This window comes from Paramormyrops kingsleyae, chromosome 20 (assembly GCF_048594095.1).
Source record: "Paramormyrops kingsleyae isolate MSU_618 chromosome 20, PKINGS_0.4, whole genome shotgun sequence".
Classification (NCBI taxonomy): domain Eukaryota; kingdom Metazoa; phylum Chordata; class Actinopteri; order Osteoglossiformes; family Mormyridae; genus Paramormyrops; species Paramormyrops kingsleyae.
Window position 1 is genome coordinate 23,268,458 of NC_132816.1, and position 19,137 is coordinate 23,287,594.

General features: G+C 51.6%; 1 protein-coding gene across 23 annotated transcripts in view; it reads right to left on the minus strand.

The window, feature by feature from the left end:
* Positions 1-19,137, minus strand: part of tcf7l2 (transcription factor 7 like 2) — an 87,918-nt gene that overhangs the window by 12,788 nt on the left and 55,993 nt on the right. For all 23 annotated transcript variants that reach the window (XM_072703458.1, XM_072703457.1, XM_072703456.1 and 20 more), the window contains 3 exons: positions 5,256-5,388; positions 3,480-3,582; positions 1,827-1,913 (listed from right to left, as the gene is read on the minus strand). In XM_072703458.1, the coding sequence (XP_072559559.1) occupies positions 1,827-1,913; positions 3,480-3,582; positions 5,256-5,388 (323 nt within the window). The remainder of the gene's footprint in view (positions 1-1,826; positions 1,914-3,479; positions 3,583-5,255; positions 5,389-19,137) is intronic.

Below are 19,137 nucleotides of genomic sequence, written 5' to 3' on the forward strand. Positions count from 1 at the left end.
GTTAAAACATGATGGCACGCTCCCCTTTGAAGCCAATCCGGCAGCAGCACCAAACCCCCCAGCAGGGCTGGGCTGGTGCCTCAGACCAATTTATCCAGGCAGAGCCCCCCCCTGCCCCCTGCTTCTCCAACATCTCAATCTGGGGGGGGGGGAGGGGGGGGGGGCAGGCCCGGTGTCAGTGAGGACTGTTTAATTGCCAATCCGAGGTGGCTGGGCGGCTGTTTAATGTCTAATGACCCGTCGGCTGGCTTGTGGGAACTGTGATGGGGGGGGGGGGGGGGGTTTGGGGTGGGGGTTGGAAATCAAAGGCCGGGGAGGGGTGTGTGTATGTGTGTGGGGGGTGGGGGGGTGGTTTCTCCTGTGTCGTTCAGAGAATAACGGATGCATACGCCTGTCACCCCATTACCAAGATAACCCTAAGCCTTTATTATTTGTCTTCTGTTTCCAAGACCCCGTGGTACCTGTTCGGGTCCAGGAGGGGTGCTGCTGGCTTACAAAGCAGGCCCTGTTAGCAACATGCTAACTTAGCATGCTAATGTGGCTGGCAGAGATGATACACAGTGTGGCTCCTAGCTGGGGGCCCAGAACACGGGGCGGCCTGGAACTCGGATGCAGGAAACAGGCCGTAGCCACGAGATCTTTGTCGTTATTTTTGCTACTTTTTCTCTGCAGTACAGAGAGTCAGGACTACGACTGGTAAACTTAAGAAAATGGCTGACCAGGCCCCCAGCTGTCCACTCTGCAGCACATTAGCATGTATGGAGTAGCAGGCCGCCAGATTTAACAGAGATTCACTAACACAGGCCCTGCACCGGCTCGCCTGTACCTACTCTCGGATGCTAATTTAATTACAGCACATCAAAATGCATTAGGCGCTTCCCAGCCCCCTGCAAATCTGCCAGCTCCTTCCACCAACGCAATTAACCGCACTGGAAACACCATGATACAATATAAGCCCCTCATTAGGGCGAATTAGCCGTCACTTAAGCACAGGGCCACGGGCTACGGGGCGTGCGGGCATCGTGGCCGGGAGGTGGGGCTTAAGGAGGGTCCGCCCCCAATGGGGTGCGGGGGAGCGAAGGCTCCTCTTCTCAGTGCAGCAGCTGGACATGTCTGCACTTAGATAAGATGCGGCTCGCTTTTCTGACGGGACACACTGCACGTCTGCAGCACCCCCCGCGGTTGAATGACGTATTCTTCCCTACAGCCTCTTTTGTTCACCTGGAGACGGACAAACAGACAGTTCACCTTCACACCGGCACCAATATCAGGAGGTCGGGGGACAGCCCATGGACGGGAGCCCAGGAGAAAGGCCCAGAGCATTCCGCCACACACAGGTGCAGCTCAGCGGCACCGGCTCTGACTGAGCTGCGCCATCTGGGGCACCGAGCACTGCCCAGGTGGTGCTTAAGAAGAGCCGCGATTACGCCGCAGGCCTGCGCCCAGAATGTCGTCTCTGGCTGCTCACATACAAGCTGCTGCTACATCTCACCCAGTAAATCTGCAGCAAAGCATGAGCTGGTCGGCCATTTTGCAGATTTCCCCCCCCCAAAAGTTTGATACTTTGCACGTAAGATAGAGACTGTAGCAAAGACAGACATACAAACTCCAACATCCCTTAGGAAGCTCAGCTGGATAAACGCGATTTACAGGGACTCATAAAATCAGCAGGAAGATTAATATTTCAGCATCCATGAGCTGTTCATCTCGTGGGGTAAGGAGAGGCGGGAGTTCTCACAAGATCGCTGCGCGTCGGCCGCGCTTCTCTCAGAAAGGGAATCCGAAATGCAACATGTTCTGCACCTATTTCCCAGAAAGCATCTCACCTGGACATGGAGGCGTTGACGGTGAGGGCCGTGGGGTAGGGGTGCCTGAATCCGCCCGTGGTGATGGGGTAGACCGGCTGACCTTGCCTGCCAAGAAGAAAGGCAGGGGAAGAGAGCAGAAGGTAAAATCTCCCTGCGCTCCCAGCTTTATTCTCTTTTGATCAGAACAAAAATCTTGGGGATTGCAGAGTGGGGATCAAAGGCAGCAAACTCTGAACAATTTGAATGGCACAAATCTGATAGGAATGGCTAATTAAATTTTATAACCCTGCTTGTGTCGGTGGAATCCCTCTCCCCAAGCTGGAACTAGGTGTTTTGTTGTGATAATTAAAGACGAAGCGCCCAACGCTTTAATGGAGCCATCACGCTAATTGAGGTCTACACATCCAAAGAAAACAATAATGAATGTAAATTTATACCAAAATAAAGTGCAGCAAATCAAAGGCCTGTGCCGAGGCTCCCGGCCTCTCTCGGTATTTAGATCGCGGTGAGAAAACATTAAATTAACAGAGCTTAATTTGTAGCCTTTTGTCATATTAACAAGTGTTGACAAGAGTTACCAAGGGAGAGTCCCCATGTGGAATTGTGGGTAAAAGACTGGCAATCACGGTTCATTACTCTAATTGGACAATACAGCAACATGCAAAGTAGTATTTTCACCACAAAGGAGTAACTCAGGGCCAGGGAGGGGGGCAGCAACAAGGACGGCCTGCTGTAGCTCTTTGGGGTCCCCAGATGGGTTAGGGGAGCGACAGTGCACCCAGAGGGATAGGGACAAGGGTTCGACATGAGGAAGCAAACAGCTGTAATGGGCAGGTGTAGAGCCAGCTGTCTCATTCGGTTTGGTCTGATAGGCCTTTTGCATGAACAACTCTCACATCTCTGCTGAAATCCACTTGGGAAGATGGAGTTCATAGCAGCCCTTAGGGCTGACAGAATCAATGCTCAGCCTAAAAATTTCATGCTCAGCAAAAGCTGATCTTTAATGTTATTTAATAAGATAACAGTGTTATTTAATAGCCAGCAGGTAGTGTACTCGTTAAGAACGCGGGCTGGCTGTTAGACCCTTGAAAGGCACATGGCACTGCGGGTGCGACATCTCTCAGCGTGAGGCTTTCTCAGACTGTCCTCGGGTCACACAGGTCGACGAGGTCACTCCAGCTTAGCAGTACAGCAGCACAGCAGAACACTAACCATAATATTAACATTCATTTCAGGTCAGTTCAATTTGATTTATGTAACACTGGAATCACAAAGCGCCTTATAGGGTCCCAGGCCCCATGTCCACAGAGAGAGTATCTGAGGGGGAAGAACTGCTCAGAGAGTAAGAAAGCAGAGTGAAGAGGGAGGCCCATCCTCTGCTGGCTGCAGCAGGCACTGCAAGCGGCCATGAACTAGCTTTACGGTGAAATTCTGGCAAAAGAAGGGGCAGTGTAGGAAGGCTGGGGGGCTGGACGCACCGCTGAGCACCAGAGTATAGCATGTATGGCAAGTACAGCAAGCCTGGCGGCTACGGCGAGGATCGGGAGCCAAGGGAACACTGAAGGACCAACTAAGGAATGAGGTGAAACCCGAGGGAAACGAGACAGTGGGATAATAATAACGGTAATAATAATAATAATAATAATAATAATAATAAAGAGGGATGCTTACTGTGGTACTAACCATCCTAGCGGATGGGGAATCTGCCCCACGGCCCCAGGGGACAGCGGGTAGTATGGAGAAATGTCAGGGGGGTGTGGGGGTCGCGGGATTCCTGTCAGGAGGGAGAGAGCGGAAAAAACATCAGTGCTGGCAAGAAGAAAAGCAGCAGAAGAGCCAGAGGCCGCCCCAGAAGGCCGCCAGAGAAAGCTGCCCCAGAAGGCCACCCCAAAAGGCTGCCTCAGAAGGCTGCTCTAGAAGGATGCCTCAGAAAGCTGCCAAAAAAAGGCTGCCCCAGAAGGCCACCCCAAAAGGCTGCCTCAGAAGGCTGCTCTAGAAGGATGCCTCAGAAAGCTGCCAAAAAAAGGTTGCCCCAGAAGGCCACCCCAAAAGGCTGCCTCAGAAGGCCGCTCCAGAAGGCTACCTCAGAAGGCCACTCCAAAAGGCTGCCTCAGAAGGCCGCTCCAAAAGGATGCCTCACAAGGCCGCTCCAAAAGGATGCCTCACAAGGCCGCTCCAGAAGGATGCCTCAGAAAGCTGCCAAAAGAAGGCTGCCCCAGAAGGCCACCTCAGAAGGCCGCCCCAGAAGGCTCCCCCAAAAGACTGCCTCAAAAAGCCAACCCCAGAAGGCTGCCTCAGAAGGCTCCCCAAAAGGCCACCCCAGAAGGCTGCCTCAGAAGGCCACCCCAGAAGGCTGCCCTACAAAGCTACCTCAAAAGGCTGCCTCTGAAGGCAGCTTCAGAAGGTTGTAGGTTGCAGGTAGCCTTGCTGTGTGCATACCCTTGGTGGTGGGACTGCCAGGCTCTATATTTTGTCACAAGCCATAAGGACACGCAAAGCCACCTGCTGGCATGGAGGAAAGGGGAACTAGAAGCAGGCACCCAGCCAGGTCTGTGCGACCCGGGATGGTAGAGCGGAGAAGCAGGGGACACCATTGGCCTTCCAGGAAAGATAAACCTCTGCATCAGAGGGGAACAGTAAAGCTCAACCTGAGGCTACACTGGACATCAGCACAACTGGCATAGAAAGAGGAGATTTGGAGCTGCTGTTTTACGACTAGCACTAAGCGCTGGGGAAGGGGCCGATCTGAGCTGCAGGCTCGGCGTGAGCAAGACTGCTCTGCTCTCTGACCTCTGGCCAAATGCCTGTTCTCTTGCAGAGTAACAGGGTCGTTCAACTTAATATTAAACACTGAAAAACCACACATGGGTTTGACTTGTCACCTGGAAGTAAAATAAACTCACAAACAGCACGTCGGGCCAAAGCCAATGAGACACTGGCCATGGGCTGGAACTGAACAGGAGTCTGTCAGAATCGCGTCTGCCTGCTGGCAGAGCAGAGACCCCCACCACCCCCTGTGGAATGCATCGGCTGAAACTTTGTGACCATTTTCCATCCCACAGTCAAGATGATGATCCTCGTTGTAGAAATGCTTAGGGACGACAGCCGTGGGACGTCCACAAGCTGGTGTCTCCCCAGGCAGCTATGCCAATCACGGGCGGCGCCAGCAGCGGTTATGCCCTTTTGCAGACACCTCCCAGGAAGGGCTGGGCCCTGCAGGAATCACTCCCGCCATTTCCCTGTACCATCAATTCCCCACAATCAGTCTAATCCAATTAGGACGTCATTAGCGATGCTGTGTGCACAGAGGGGGCGAGGAGTCGGCTAACAGGTTGGGTAAAAACTCAGCAGCATCATGAGAAAATTGTCAAAGCAAATGCACATGAGAGGAGGTCTGAGGAGGTCTGAGGGTGCCCCCCCCCCAAGTCGTGCTCAGCCAGCTCTTACCTGTTTTGGGGTCCACGTCTGTCTGTAGGTGGGGAGGCGGGTTTCCGGGCGTGAAGTGCTCATTGCTGTAGGTGATCAGGGGTGTCAACGGGTGGACGTGGTGGGGGTGCTGCACCACTGGGACTTTATTCGACTGGGGGGAAGAGAGAGGGAGGAGCTCAGCTTCGGTATCAGGAACACAGTGGTGCTATAGCGCTCCGGTGGAAGAGGCCTGGCCACAGGCCACCACAACGCCTGCCTTTCACAGCCCGGAAAGACCCTGGTGGCAGCTATTCCCCCAGAAGGCCATGTGCCTCACAGCAGCCAATCAGCAGGCTAGCTTCAGGGTGGAGAAGAGGTAGGGGCACGCAGGCTGAAAAAAACAGGCCCGGGCATTACCATAGGAGTAGGGGAAGCAGAGGCGGGGTTGAGGGCGAGCGGCCTGGGGCCCAGCTTAAACCCGCCCCCACGGCCCCCAGGTCTGCATGCCTTAAACCCGCCCCCACGGCCCCCAGATCTGCATGCCTTAAACCCGCCCCCACGGCCCCCCAAATCCGCTTTGCCTGCCATGAGTTTGCATCATAAAGGAAAATATCATTTCAGCATTTGGCTAAATTGGTTTTAGCAATGTAATCTGTCCTTTGTCAGCCTAAGTGGGAAAAGGACCTTTTTCAATTAATCAAGATTACAGGCTGGGGGCGCCATGGGGGTCTGCGGGCGGCGGCCAGAGGAAGGAGCCTACCCACAGCCAGACACACCCACGTCAGGCCGGGCTGCAGGTTACCCGGGCCGCAGCTACGGTAATGCCTAGATTAGGGTCTGCACTGTAGCCAGTGACTTCAGCACTTTTAATGTGGCATGGTAAGAAGGGTGGGTATGGGGTGCAGGCAGGCACAGGGAGACATGAGGGACATGGGGAGGTGAAAGGGGGCACAGGGGGGCATGGGGAAATGCTAGCAGGTACGGGGGGTACAGGGGAGTACAAGCAGGAACAGGGGGGCATGGGGGGGCACAGGGGGGCATGGGGGGACTCCCCAAAAGGAATGACCTTTCCATGGGCTTGTCACAGCACACAACATGCGCAGGAGCCAGTAATCTGCCCAGGGATGACGGCATGGTGCATGGAAGTGAGTCCGGACAAACGATCGACATGAGCGGGGCAAAGACGGCCGCGTATTGACAGCTGTCAGTCACAGGCAATAAGCCGGCCGCACATCGTAATGAATACTCAGGGCCTCGCCGGGCAGGGCAAACCCTGGCTCCACCAAGCCGCCTGAACAAGGTCTTCTGTGAGAACCAAAACCACTCAGCGGCTCACAATGCGTGTGTGTGACTGTGTGACTGTGTGTGCTTGTGTGTGTGCATGTGTGACTGCGTGTGCTTGTGTGTGTGTGTGTGCATGTGTGACTGCGTGTGCTTGTGTGTGTGTGCGAGCATGTGTGACTGTGTGTGCTTGTGTGTGTGCGAGCATGTGTGCGCCTGTGTGTGTGTGTTTATGTGTGTGTGTGCATGTGTGACTGCGTGTGCTTATGTGTATGCGAGCACTCATGGCCCAGACTGCGCCCTTTAGAGGGGCGGGACTGTGGCTTCATGCCAGTCACCCCAGTTTTTCTAACACATTGTGACAAGAGCAGCCTGAGAGCCTGGAGCCGGGTTAGGGTTACTGTGGCTCACTGTGGCCCCAGTGCACCCCACATGGCTCACTGCTGCTTCCTAATACACCCCACGTCACATGGCTCATTGCTGCTTCCTGACACGCCACGCACAAAGCTCACTGTAGTCCCCGTGTGCCCCACACACGGCTCACTGCAGGCCCATTGTGCTCCACACACGGCTCACTGCAGCCCCAGTGTGCCCCACACACGGCTCACTGCAGCCCCAGTGTGCCCCACACACGGCTCACTGCAGCCCCAGTGTGCCCCACACACGGCTCACTGCAGCCCCAGTGTGTCCCACACACGGCTCACTGCTGCTTCCTGACATGCCATGCATATGGCTCACTGCAGCCCCAGTGTGCCCCACACACGGCTCACTGCAGCCCCAGTGTGCCCCACACAGCTCACTGCTGCTTCCTGACATGCCACGCATATGACTCACTGCAGCCCCAGTGTGCCCCACAAGGCTCATTGCTGCTTCCGCACACGGCCCACACACAGCTCACTGCTGCATCTTGACACGCCCTGCACCTTTAACCAGACCAAAATAACAAGTTCAAGTGCCACAGTCTGTGAATGGAAAGCACTGACTCTTTCTATGAATATGCGAATGTTCCCCGGCTATGTATCGGCTGCCGTTTTTTGTACCTTGATATATATATACACACACAGACACAGACACACACACACACACACACATACTCTTATCTACGTAATAGTTCCCATGGGTCCACATAATCTCCACGGCGGTGCCGGCACTGTTACTCCACCCGCCACTCACCGGGCCCCCAAACCCCCCCGGAAGACGGCAGCAGGACACCGGAGCTGGCCTGTGCTGGGAAAAGCAGAAAGCAGACACCACAGTCTGCACCACTCTCCACAAAGATGGGCACTTCCTGGACTGGTCCCTGTCAACACCTCCCACTAATACCCCCCCCCAACACTGCTGTACAGCTGCCCCTGCCCCCAAGCTGGGGAATAAAAGTATGGAAAGAAAGTGGGACTGGGTTGGGCTCTCACCCCTGAAGCCTCACATTTTAATCACACACACCACCACAAACACACATTAACAATCTCCCCACAAATCTCCTGTAAAAGTCTTCCATTTTGAATCTTGCAGGATATTAATAAATCAAATTCCATTTTACAGCTGACTGATGATGGGAGAGTGAGTCAGGAGAGTGAGAGCAAGCGTGCCAGCGTGTAAGTGAACATCTCTGTGTGAGCTCCCGTGTCGGCATGTGAGAGCACCCATGCTGGTGTTGGAGTGTGTGAGACTGTCCATGTCGGTGTTGGTGTGTGAGGCCGGCTGTGTCGGTGTTGGTGTGTGAGGCCGGCTGTGTCGGTGTTGGTGTGTGAGACTGTCCCTGTCGGTGTTGGTGTGTGAGGCCGGCTGTGTCGGTGTTGGTGTGTGAGGCCGGCTGTGTCGGTGTTGGTGTGTGAGGCCGGCCCGTGTCGGTGTTGGTGTGTGAGGCCACCTGTGTAGGTGTTGGTGTGTGAGGCCGGCTGTGTCGGTGTTGGTGTGTGAGGCCGGCTGTGTCGGTGTTGGTGTGTGAGGCCGGCTGTGTAGGTGTTGGTGTGTGAGACTGTCCATGTCGGTTTTGGTGTGTGAGACTGTCCATGTCGGTTTTGGTGTGTGAGACTGTCCATGTCGGTTTTGGTGTGTGAGACTGTCCATGTCGGTGTTGGTGTGTGAGGCCGGCTGTGTCGGTGTTGGTGTGTGAGACTGTCCATGTCGGATTTTGGTGAGTGAGACTGTCCATGTCGGTGTTGGTGTGTGAGGCCGGCTGTGTCGTGTTGGTGTGTGAGGCCGGCTGTGTCGGTGTTGGTGTGTGAGGCCGGCTGTGTCGGTGTTGGTGTGTGAGGCCGGCTGTGTCGGTGTTGGTGTGTGAGGCCGGCTGTGTCGGTGTTGGTGTGTGAGGCCGGCTGTGTCGGTGTTGGTGTGTGAGGCCGGCTGTGTCGGTGTTGGTGTGTGAGGCCGGCTGTGTCGGTGTTGGTGTGTGAGACTGTCCATGTCGGTGTTGGTGTGTGAGGCCGGCTGTGTCGGTGTTGGTGTGTGAGGCCGGCTGTGTCGGTGTTGGTGTGTGAGGCCGGCTGTGTAGGTGTTGGTGTGTGAGGCCGGCTGTGTCGGTGTTGGTGTGTGAGGCCACCTGTGTAGGTGTTGGTGTGTGAGGCAACCTGTGTAGGTATGGACGTATAAGAGTGCCTATCTTGGCCTGTGAGCGCCCCTGTCGACATTGGCGTGTTGGCATTGGTGTGTGCGAGTGTCCGAGTTGGTGTGTGTAAACATCCGTGTCAGTGTTGTGGTGTGTGAGTGTCCGTGTTGGCATCAGTGTGCGAGAGCGCTTGTGTCAGCGTCTGTGAGTGCCTGTGTCGGTATGTGAACGCCTGTTAGTGCCCGTGTCGGCATTAGAGTGTGTTATTGCCCGTGTCGGCATCGGTATGTGTGAGTGCCCGTGTTCGTGTGTGAGCGCCCATGTCTTGGCGTGTTAGCGCCCGTGTCGGCATCAGAGTGTGTTATTGCCCGTGTCGGCATCGGTATGTGTGAGTGCCCGTGTTCGTGTGTGAGCGCCCATGTCTTGGTGTGTTAGCACCCGTGTCGGCATCAGAGTGTGTTATTGCCCGTGTCGGCATCGGTATGTGTGAGTGCCCGTGTTCGTGTGTGAGCGCCCATGTCTTGGTGTGTTAGCACCCGTGTCGGCATCAGAGTGTGTTATTGCCCGTGTCGGCATCGGTATGTGTGAGTGCCCGTGTTCGTGTGTGAGCGCCCATGTCTTGGTGTGTTAGCACCCGTGTCGGCATCAGAGTGTGTTATTGCCCGTGTCGGCATCGGTATGTGTGAGTGCCCGTGTTCGTGTGTGAGCGCCCATGTCTTGGTGTGTTAGCACCTGTGTCGGCATCAGAGTGTGTTATTGCCCGTGTCGGCATCGGTATGTGTGAGTGCCCGTGTTCGTGTGTGAGTGCCCGTGTTCGTGTGTGAGTGCCCATGTCTTGGTGTGTTAGCACCTGTGTCGGCATCAGAGTGTGTTATTGCCCGTGTCGGCATCGGTATGTGTGAGTGCCCGTGTTCGTGTGTGAGCGCCCATGTCTTGGTGTGTTAGCACCTGTGTCGGCATCAGAGTGTGTTATTGCCCGTGTCGGCATCGGTATGTGTTCGTGTGTGAGCGCCCATGTCTTGGTGTGTTAGCACCTGTGTCGGCATCGGTATGTGTGAGTGCCCGTGTTCGTGTGTGAGCGCCCATGTCTTGGTGTGTTAGCACCTGTGTCGGCATCAGAGTGTGTTATTGCCCGTGTCGGCATCGGTATGTGTGAGTGCCCGTGTTCGTGTGTGAGCGCCCATGTCTTGGTGTGTTAGCACCTGTGTCGGCGCCCTGCTCTTCAGGACAGCCAGCCGCTACGTGTCTTCATCTTGCCGAAAGGCACAGAGTCCTGGTCCAGTGAAGCATGACCCCCTCACAGTGGAGACCCAGCAGACCGAGCATTTGTGTGTGTATGTGTGTGTGCGCGAGGTTGAACACATGCACACACGCGCACACACACGCGCACACAAACACACACGGCACAGGGAGTGCAGAGGCACTCTGTATTCACAAAGACAAACAGCCGTAACAAAGCATCCGGCCGTCCTCTTAACAAAAAGGCCGGCAGCTGCAGGCAGCCTTTCCCAGCTCACAAAAGAGCTCAGAAAGAAAATCAGAAGGACTTTGGCTCCTGAGAAAAGAGCACGTTCAATATTTATATTTAATACAGTACATTATTGGACTGTATTTAAAAGTTAATCTATTCACTTTATGGTGATGACAAGCAGGCCTCTCTGATCAGAGGAGTTAGCAAAATTTATCTAGGCCATAGTCTTCAGTTTCATTTGTCTGTTTTTTTAACCTAAAAATGGAAGTTTGAAATAATTATGTTCTTCATAATTTCATCTCATAAAATACTGCGGCTTTAACTGCATTTCTCTGAAACCACAGAATCCAATGGCGTGTCTGGGACTATCCTGAAGCCCGCATGCATGTGCATAGTGCGTGCACACACACACACACACACACACACACACACACACACACGCACACGCACACACACACACGTGCGCGCTGCGGACGGGGGAACAAGCTGCCCTTTTCTTTCCTCGGGTAAGACGGTGCAGTGCAGACCTGTGCGGTGTGCAGGCCGCTTCACGGCACGGCGCCTCCTGGACTTGGGGGCAGGCGCGCGGCGGCAATCGAACAGCAGCGTGTTTGGGCTGCGGGCGGCCGGCCTGCGAGGGCGGCGCTGTGCCCCTCAGCCCGAACCCGGCCGGGACCGGCTCCCCCGCAGGATACCCCGGCACCTGAGCCGCTGACGCATTTTTAATAACGCAAGAAGTCATGCAAATTTCCACAAAAAAGCTGAATTAAAATGTCTTTAAGCAGTAGCATGTAAATAAATCTCTGGATCCTTAATAAGGCTCAACGCCACCTCGCACCAAGAGCATCAGTGTGTATTCTGGGAGGAACAAAAGCCACGGCCACACTGGCACACTAACGATCCAGTCAAGCGACACAGTCTTTCTCCAGAAGCAAAAAGGGTTGATTTTATAACTATTTAGCAGCACCAAACCCTGTAACTAACACATCACTTCACGGAAAACACCCATCTTCGCAAAATAAATCTGAACAGACAAAAACAGTGTAAAGTGTAAACACCTTTAGGTGGGGGGTGGGGTGGGGTGGCCCTTTCGAATGTCACTGGCCACGTCCAGCTGACACTTGCACGCAGACTCCCGCACACACACACACAAACACCCACAAACTCACGCACACACACACACGCACACTCACGCACACACACACACTCACACACACTCACGCATGCACACACACACACGCTTATAAATACACACATGCACGCCGTTACTCACCCAGCCGCTGAGGCTGAACTGCCAGCAGCCAACCTGCTGCAGCAGAGAGAGCTCAGAGATCAGGGCTTCCCCCTTGGCTGCCAACTCCTCGGAGCCCAGAACAGGCCTCTCCCATGTGTACATGCCCTCTGACTGCCTTGCCCTGCACTTCACCTCCACAGCCCTCTCCCCCCAAAATGGCTTCTGCTCTTCTTCCTGACCTGCACCCCACACTGAGCAGCCCCTAAACGACACGCTTTTGTCTTTCTACTATGGCTTATCTTCTTTCTTGCTCGCTCGCTCGCCCCGGCACTTCCACTCGCCCTCGACGTCCCGCCCGTGTAACACGCTAAAAGACGAGCGGCTCTGGGCTGCGACGGCTGGAGCCGTGGTGGGAGCGTGGCGCTGGGACGTGCCTTGCCCCCACCACTGCTCGAATGTCGCGCTGCGCTCAAACTTCTGAGCGCTCACGATGCACATGATAAAAAGGGGAGCACAGCCTCAGCGGTTATGGCAAACGCGTGCGCGTAAGCTTCCCACGGGCAATGGAGTGCAGGAGCAGGAGGATGGAGGAAAGGAAGAAAGCAAGAGAGAAAGAAAGCAGAAGCCGAAGGCCAAGCCTGACACACTCGGCACCTGGCCGGGGAGCCCCAAGCCAGGCTGGTCAGGGGAGGGACACCGAGACGGGGGGGAAGGGAGGCCAGCAGGAGGCCCTTGCAGCCTCTATAAAGGGGGAGCACAAGGAGCAAAGCTCCCTGTGATCCTGTCAGGGTCCCCAAGATGTGACGGCAGCAGGCGCAGAGCCGCTCCGTGCCGTCACTCTGACGAGGGAGCGGCACCTGCTGCTGCGGGACCCTCTGTGGGCCGCTGCGCTTCTCTGTCCTGCTTTGTGCTTTTTAAGGAGACAAAGAGCAGCAGACGCATGGGTCCCTGGGGCGCCGGGCCCCACACGCGCCTCCCATGCGGCTTCAGCGACATACTTCTCACCCCAAAAGCGAATCAGCACCTTAAATACTCCCGGCGGCATGACAGCTTCGCGGAGCCGAGAGCAAGGAGGCGCTCGCCCGCCGAGGAGGTGCCGACACCCTGAAGCGCGTCGCTGGCACTTTGCACACAGCACTGTAAACGGCGCATTAACACAAGCAGGACGTCAGACAGTGAGCAGCCATGGCAGCGTGTGGACTGCCAAGCAACTCTGCTTCACAGCCATCTCAAAAATCCTTGCTCATCTCTATACCACCCTCAGCCTGCTTAAAACGCTCCGTATGCTGCCCCTCACCGTCTCCCAGTACCTGCCCCCTACGCTCATCGATCCTCTGGCCACCACCCACCTCCAGGCCCTCATGTCAGCAGGGCCTTAATCGCAGTGAAAGGTGCAGTGCATGGCCCGGCCTGTCGTAACGATGCAGCAGCCGACTGCCCTGCCCCCCGCCCCCCCATCAGTCCGCCGGGTGTCTCTGCGCATATGCCATGTCAGGCAGCCGCTCACGGCAGCAGGGCGGGTCGCGGCAGGTGAGGGCGATGGAGGCTGGGCCGCGGCGGGAACGGCTGGCGCCGCGGCTGCAAGCGTGTGTGCATGCGGTGGGGGGAGGGGGGTGAAGAGAAGAGAAATGGCCCTTCACTGGGGCAACAGCACAAGACAAGGAAGGGCAAAGAGAAAGAGAAAGAAAGAGATAGGAGGCAGCAGTGGAGGATAAAAGCCGCACGTGGAAGCACGTCTCGGCTGAGGGTCCCGCATACGCAGGCAGCCAGCGGGACAACGCGCTCCCCATGCGCCGCAGGGCCACCAGCGGGAAAGCAAGAGGTCGGGAGCAAAACTGATAATTTACACCGCAAATCCGACATGTAAATAACTAACGACTTCATGTAGAATTTGAAGAGAAGAAAGAATTGGCAACAAAAGAAACGTTAACCTCACAAAGGAAGTTTCTTCACAGGAAAAATCAAGTTTTAATAATTCCCCCCCCACACACACAAAAGTTAAGAACAATCCCTGTATAATGGGGAAACAAACAACTCAGGGATAAATTTTTAATGGAAAAATGCGATACGGGCTTTCAGCTCCAAAATGAAGAGAGCTCAGTGACAACTTAAAATATAAGGAGTCAAAACCGACACAAAAAGAGACAGCGAGAGACAGTGCAGCGGGGCGGAGGGCCGGGCAGTGGGCCGGCAGGCGGCCGGGTGCTTACCATTCAGGACGGCTGTGTGGGACCGCTGCTGACGCTGTGCCGCTCCTGCCTGCAACAAGCATGCCTGCGCTGACAGGAGCGAGCGAGTGCTCTACACGGCGTGCATGTCCCGCCCGCCGTCTGCCACTGATCCACTGGAGGGCAGCACCTCGCCTGCAGCCAGTCCGCAGCCCCGTGCCCAGCCTCCCTCCGGCGGCAGTGGCGGCGGCACCAGTGCGCCACTGCTCACACTCAGCCCCCATTCAGCGAGAAACGGTGGAACCGCACGCTGCGCTTTCGCACCCCAGTGCCCCAGCCTCCCCCTTTAATAAGCTCCCTTTGTGTCCATCCTTCCCTCCGTCTTTGATAAGTTGAAAGAACAATAAAAAGAGAAAGGCTCTCCCTTCCTTCCACGGCTTGGCAAACATAAAGGTACTCAAGATGTCTCAATAGAAGTTGCCCTAAGTTTGCTAAACTCAAGCAGCGGGTGTCCTGTCACATCAGTAATCCTAAACGTGTCACCCGCTCTCGGGGCTTGAGGAAGAACACAAAATTTCAAAAAGCAAAAAAAATACAAAAGATGAAAATAATCCGTTCCAACAAAGTACGCATGAAGCAGTAACAGCCCGTGGTCCTGTTCGCTTGACCGTGATTTTATGTACATATAGCAAAACACAAACACTAGACAAACATGCCATTTTCGATCTTTTTCCTCTTTCTTTCCTTCTATCGCAAAAACACAGAAAGTGAAGACGCGGTATGAGGCGGCGCACGCTTCCCCAGACCCTTAAAGGCGAGCGCAGGACCGCGCTCCAGAGAACCAGACAAGCAGCCGCAACAGGGAAAGGCAGCCAGCCCCGCTCAGCCCAGAAACAGACAATCGGAAATTTAGCCGGGCCAACCAAAGGCACGAAGAGACGAAGCTCACTCTTAAAGCCGCGATCCGAACACACTCAATGCCACCGCTGTGCGCCTTTTAACCGCAGAAGAAGAAGAAGAAAAAAAATCACTATTGATCTTCAAATAGCGATAATTGAAAAGATCAAAAAGATTAAACAAAATTGGGAATCTGCTGACTTACCATGTTATACGTTTTTCTGTTGCAACTTTCGTTAAAAAAAAAAATCCGCCAAAAGATGCTGCATCGGAGGTGTCAAAAATTTCCAGCCGCCTCTTGATCGTATTACTTCCGCAGTCTTGCCTTCTAATGCTTGTGAACTTTTTTGCCTTTTCTCTTTTATTTGTTTGTGGTACCTTAGCTTTTTTGCTAAAGACTTTAAAAGGCTTCAGCTCAGTAAACCAGCACAAATTATCTTGCCACCTTGCAGGGCTCTGAAGCTTTGGCCGCTAACTTTGGAAGGCCCTTTACTACTGCATCAAAATTAGCATTGTCAAAGCAGTTAATGAATATTAATATTGTATTTGTCATTGGAGCTGGCCCGTTGCTGAACTCCAAGTCATCCATCAGGGACAAGATTAAGAACACAATTATTTCTGACTGACAGGGACCAAATCTGCTAGTTTTTTTTCCTCGACGATTTAAAGAAAAAGACACAATATCATCTTAAGGTGTCTCCCCAGAGACAAGAGAGCAGATTAATACACTTTTAATGAAGCGAGATTTCACTGTGCGTGGACTGAGGAGGGAGAGGAAAAAAGCGAAATACTGCGACTAACAAATTCAGCATTTTGCTTAAAGATGAGATACCACAAATGGCATTTTTCGCGACAGCCTCTAACACTCCACTCAAAGAATTTCTGGGGGGAAAAAAAAAACATTTTTTTGTCAAGGAATTTGCTTTTTAATGATGGGCATCTTGTTTAAGTTGGGATAAATTTTCCCAGCCGCCTTCCCCAACAACACATAGAACAGTAAATAATTCCTTCATAAATATGACAAGCAGCACCTTAATCACGCGCACGGAGTTCCGGCGCAATTCTCCGAGTGCTGTCATCCTCTTTGTCACTTTGGACCACACAAACGGCTCACACCAACACCCCTCTGCCGGCTCGTCTTTTGCCAGAAACACGTTAAATACAGAGAGCCACTTTCAAGTTTACTCTTGTTGGAGAAAACAAAAGTACATGGGACCATTTCGATGGAACCGGAGCGCGCCTTTGCCGCCCTCCATGCTGGCTTCGGAGAGCCGCGCGCGGAACCCCTCAACACTTTCGCTTAAGCATACTCACGCGAGGAAAAATAAATGTCACATACAAATTCCGCTGCAGATACGTAAAGTCGCGTCAGTTATTACATTACGATATTTACGAAAATACGGTGTCGTCTTTAAAATTACAGATTCCATACTTTCCTGTTTCTCCTTTTTTAAATTCAATTATTACAATTAAATTATCAAAATGCTACAAATCTAAAGGCAGACAAAAATATAAATAAGCCGAAACAGATGCAGGAAGCAGTCAGGCGACTGTGCTCATCTGCTTACCTTGATCATTTCCCCGATTCCGTTGTCTTACAGCTGACGACGGCGACTAAGCTTTAAGTTTTCAAAGATTTCTTTTGTGTTTTCTTTTATAAAAATGAGATTTTATCGACTTGCTCCTCCCCAACCAGCCACCTTTTTAAACATCACAATAAAAATATCATGAATGAGAGGGCGACGAAAAATGGCAGATGAGCCGGCGGATTGTTGCGGGTTCAGGTCAAGCAGCACCCGGGCCGCCCGGCGGGCCCCTAATTCCATTAAGAACCCTCAGATGAACATTCTAAATTGGAGTTTTGTTCTCGAGGTGCCAAAGTGACCCCCCACTTCCAAAAGCTCAGGGCCACAAATACAGATGGCAGCCTTTTACCGAAACGCAAAAGCCGCTTAGAATTTCCACGTTTTGTGCGTTTCGCTCGGAAAGCTGCCGACGGGCGATACTGCCCACAATGTATCTTTTTCCGCATGTTTTAAAAACTCTCTAAAATATTTTAAGAAGAAAATCATTTAAAATATATGGTTAAAAAACATTTTATATTATATGTGTTTATATAAATATTATTTATGTATAATATATTATATATAAACTATCAAATTCTTGCATATTATATAAATATATATTATACATAAATTATACATATCATATATTATATATATATATACACACACACACACACACGTTACATAGATTTATGACAAAAAAAGGTAAGTAAATCTGCACCCAGACTGTCAAATTATTGAATTCAAATGCATCACAAAAATGCTACACATTAATAAACTGAAAACTTAGTGTAAACTAAATAAAAATAATTAGAATAAATTTGATTTTTCAATTTTAAAATTAAGGTTGTTGTATTTAATAAATTAACAAAAAATATATCTAAAATAAATAAAAAATGATTAGCACTACAAGGATTTATTTTCATTCATTCCCTTTGTTCTTCCTTATTTACATGTGAAATAGTTTGCAATATTTAAACAACAAGAATAAAAAATAATAACTACGTTATTATTATTATTGTTATTATTATGACAACTATTATTAATTAATATTAGTACTATGATGATAATAACAATAATGATCTCATCTTAGCGATGCCACTTTGTTACGATTTACGAAGCTATAAAAAGGACACTGATCATGGACACTGTTCATGGAAGTGCAGACGTGAGGGACTCACGCAGCGACATCTGCATTTAGAGACCGGGCACGGTGCTCTGACGGCCTCCAGCGTGCGGCTCGCCCCCACGGCGGCCGGCCGGCACGGCGGCAATGCATCGGCACTACCGCCAAATTAACTCTCAGACTTTGAAACTTATTGATCTGCTATTAAGACACTAGTGAACTTGATGAAGTGAGTGCTGTAGGTGACTCCGAGACTTCAAAGTCTGACGCAGCCACATAAAACAAGCCGCTTTGATCCACAGCCTGGATCTGGAGAGGGCTTTAGGAATAAGGGAAAAAAGCCCAGATTCAGATGGGCCCGTCCTTCACCAGGAACCATGGCACCATCCAGACTGGCCACTACCAGATGATAACTGTGCAAGATTTAACAAAGGATAGACACTGAAGAAATGTGGCTCACAGAGCTACAGGTCTCATGACCCCCATACGCATGTGGACACACACAGGACAGAGAGAAAGGTCCCTCTCTAGGCACTGTGTCGGCTTCATGCAGCCTAAAGGAAGAGTGTTAAAGGAAAGCTTATAGTGGTGTGAGCCTGTTCTGCTGCACATGGTGCGGAGCTGGAAACCAGACTCGGCCCATTGAACACAAAGAAGTGGCCATAACTCGGAATTAAACTGAATAAAACATAGAAACAATGAACCAAAACATCTCTGTGTGAAGCCATGCCCCCGCAAACTCCACCCCGGGGCACGGTGCTGGTCTCCGTTCACGTTCTCTTTTTGCACCACTGGGTGGGGGTACATATTGACTCAGTAAAGGGCAAAAGGAAAGGACACATCAGATAGCTGAAATTAAGGTATAAAAATGCTATTAGCAAAATCCATTCAGTAAAACAGAGTATATTATAAACAAAATATAAAGTACAAAGCAACATACTGAAATGTTGCTATTTAACATCCAACTTCAGATGTATATGACTTCATTTTTTTTTTAAATGATGATGCTTTGACTATGCACATTAAGGTGGGAAAGTCCATCCTGTCCTGGAAGGAAACACGTCTCTTTCCCAATAACCAGCAGGGCTGATCTGTTACACTGTAACATTTGGACCATCTGCAGAGTAAAGAAGACTGAATGGTGGTGTGTATTTTAGGGATGGATCGGCAGTGTGGTGATTCAGGGCCCCGGCATGTTTGCCCACGGAATCCAGGCCTCGGGAGCAGTGTTCACTCATTTAAGAGGGAGCTTTAAATGGCCCCAATTAAGAGGAGCAAACATATAACAAGTGCTTAACATTTTCTCTCTCATAAAATGTGTTACTATCAGAGCCAATGCAGTTCACCACTCAGGTGGGGTTTTGCCCACATTAAAGTACAAATCCATTGCAGGGAATTTACAAGCCTGATAACAGATAAATGCATAATTTGCCATGAAAATTTTTTCATTTTATACAAGCAAAAATTGGCGTAATTTCTCACTGTTCTCTGAATGCACATTTTATATATTACAAAAATGAACACTATATATTCTCATTGCAAACATTGCATGGACATAATTAATATTAACCACAAATAAATATATATCAAAATATATATATATTTTTTTAATGATACATAATCAACAAATA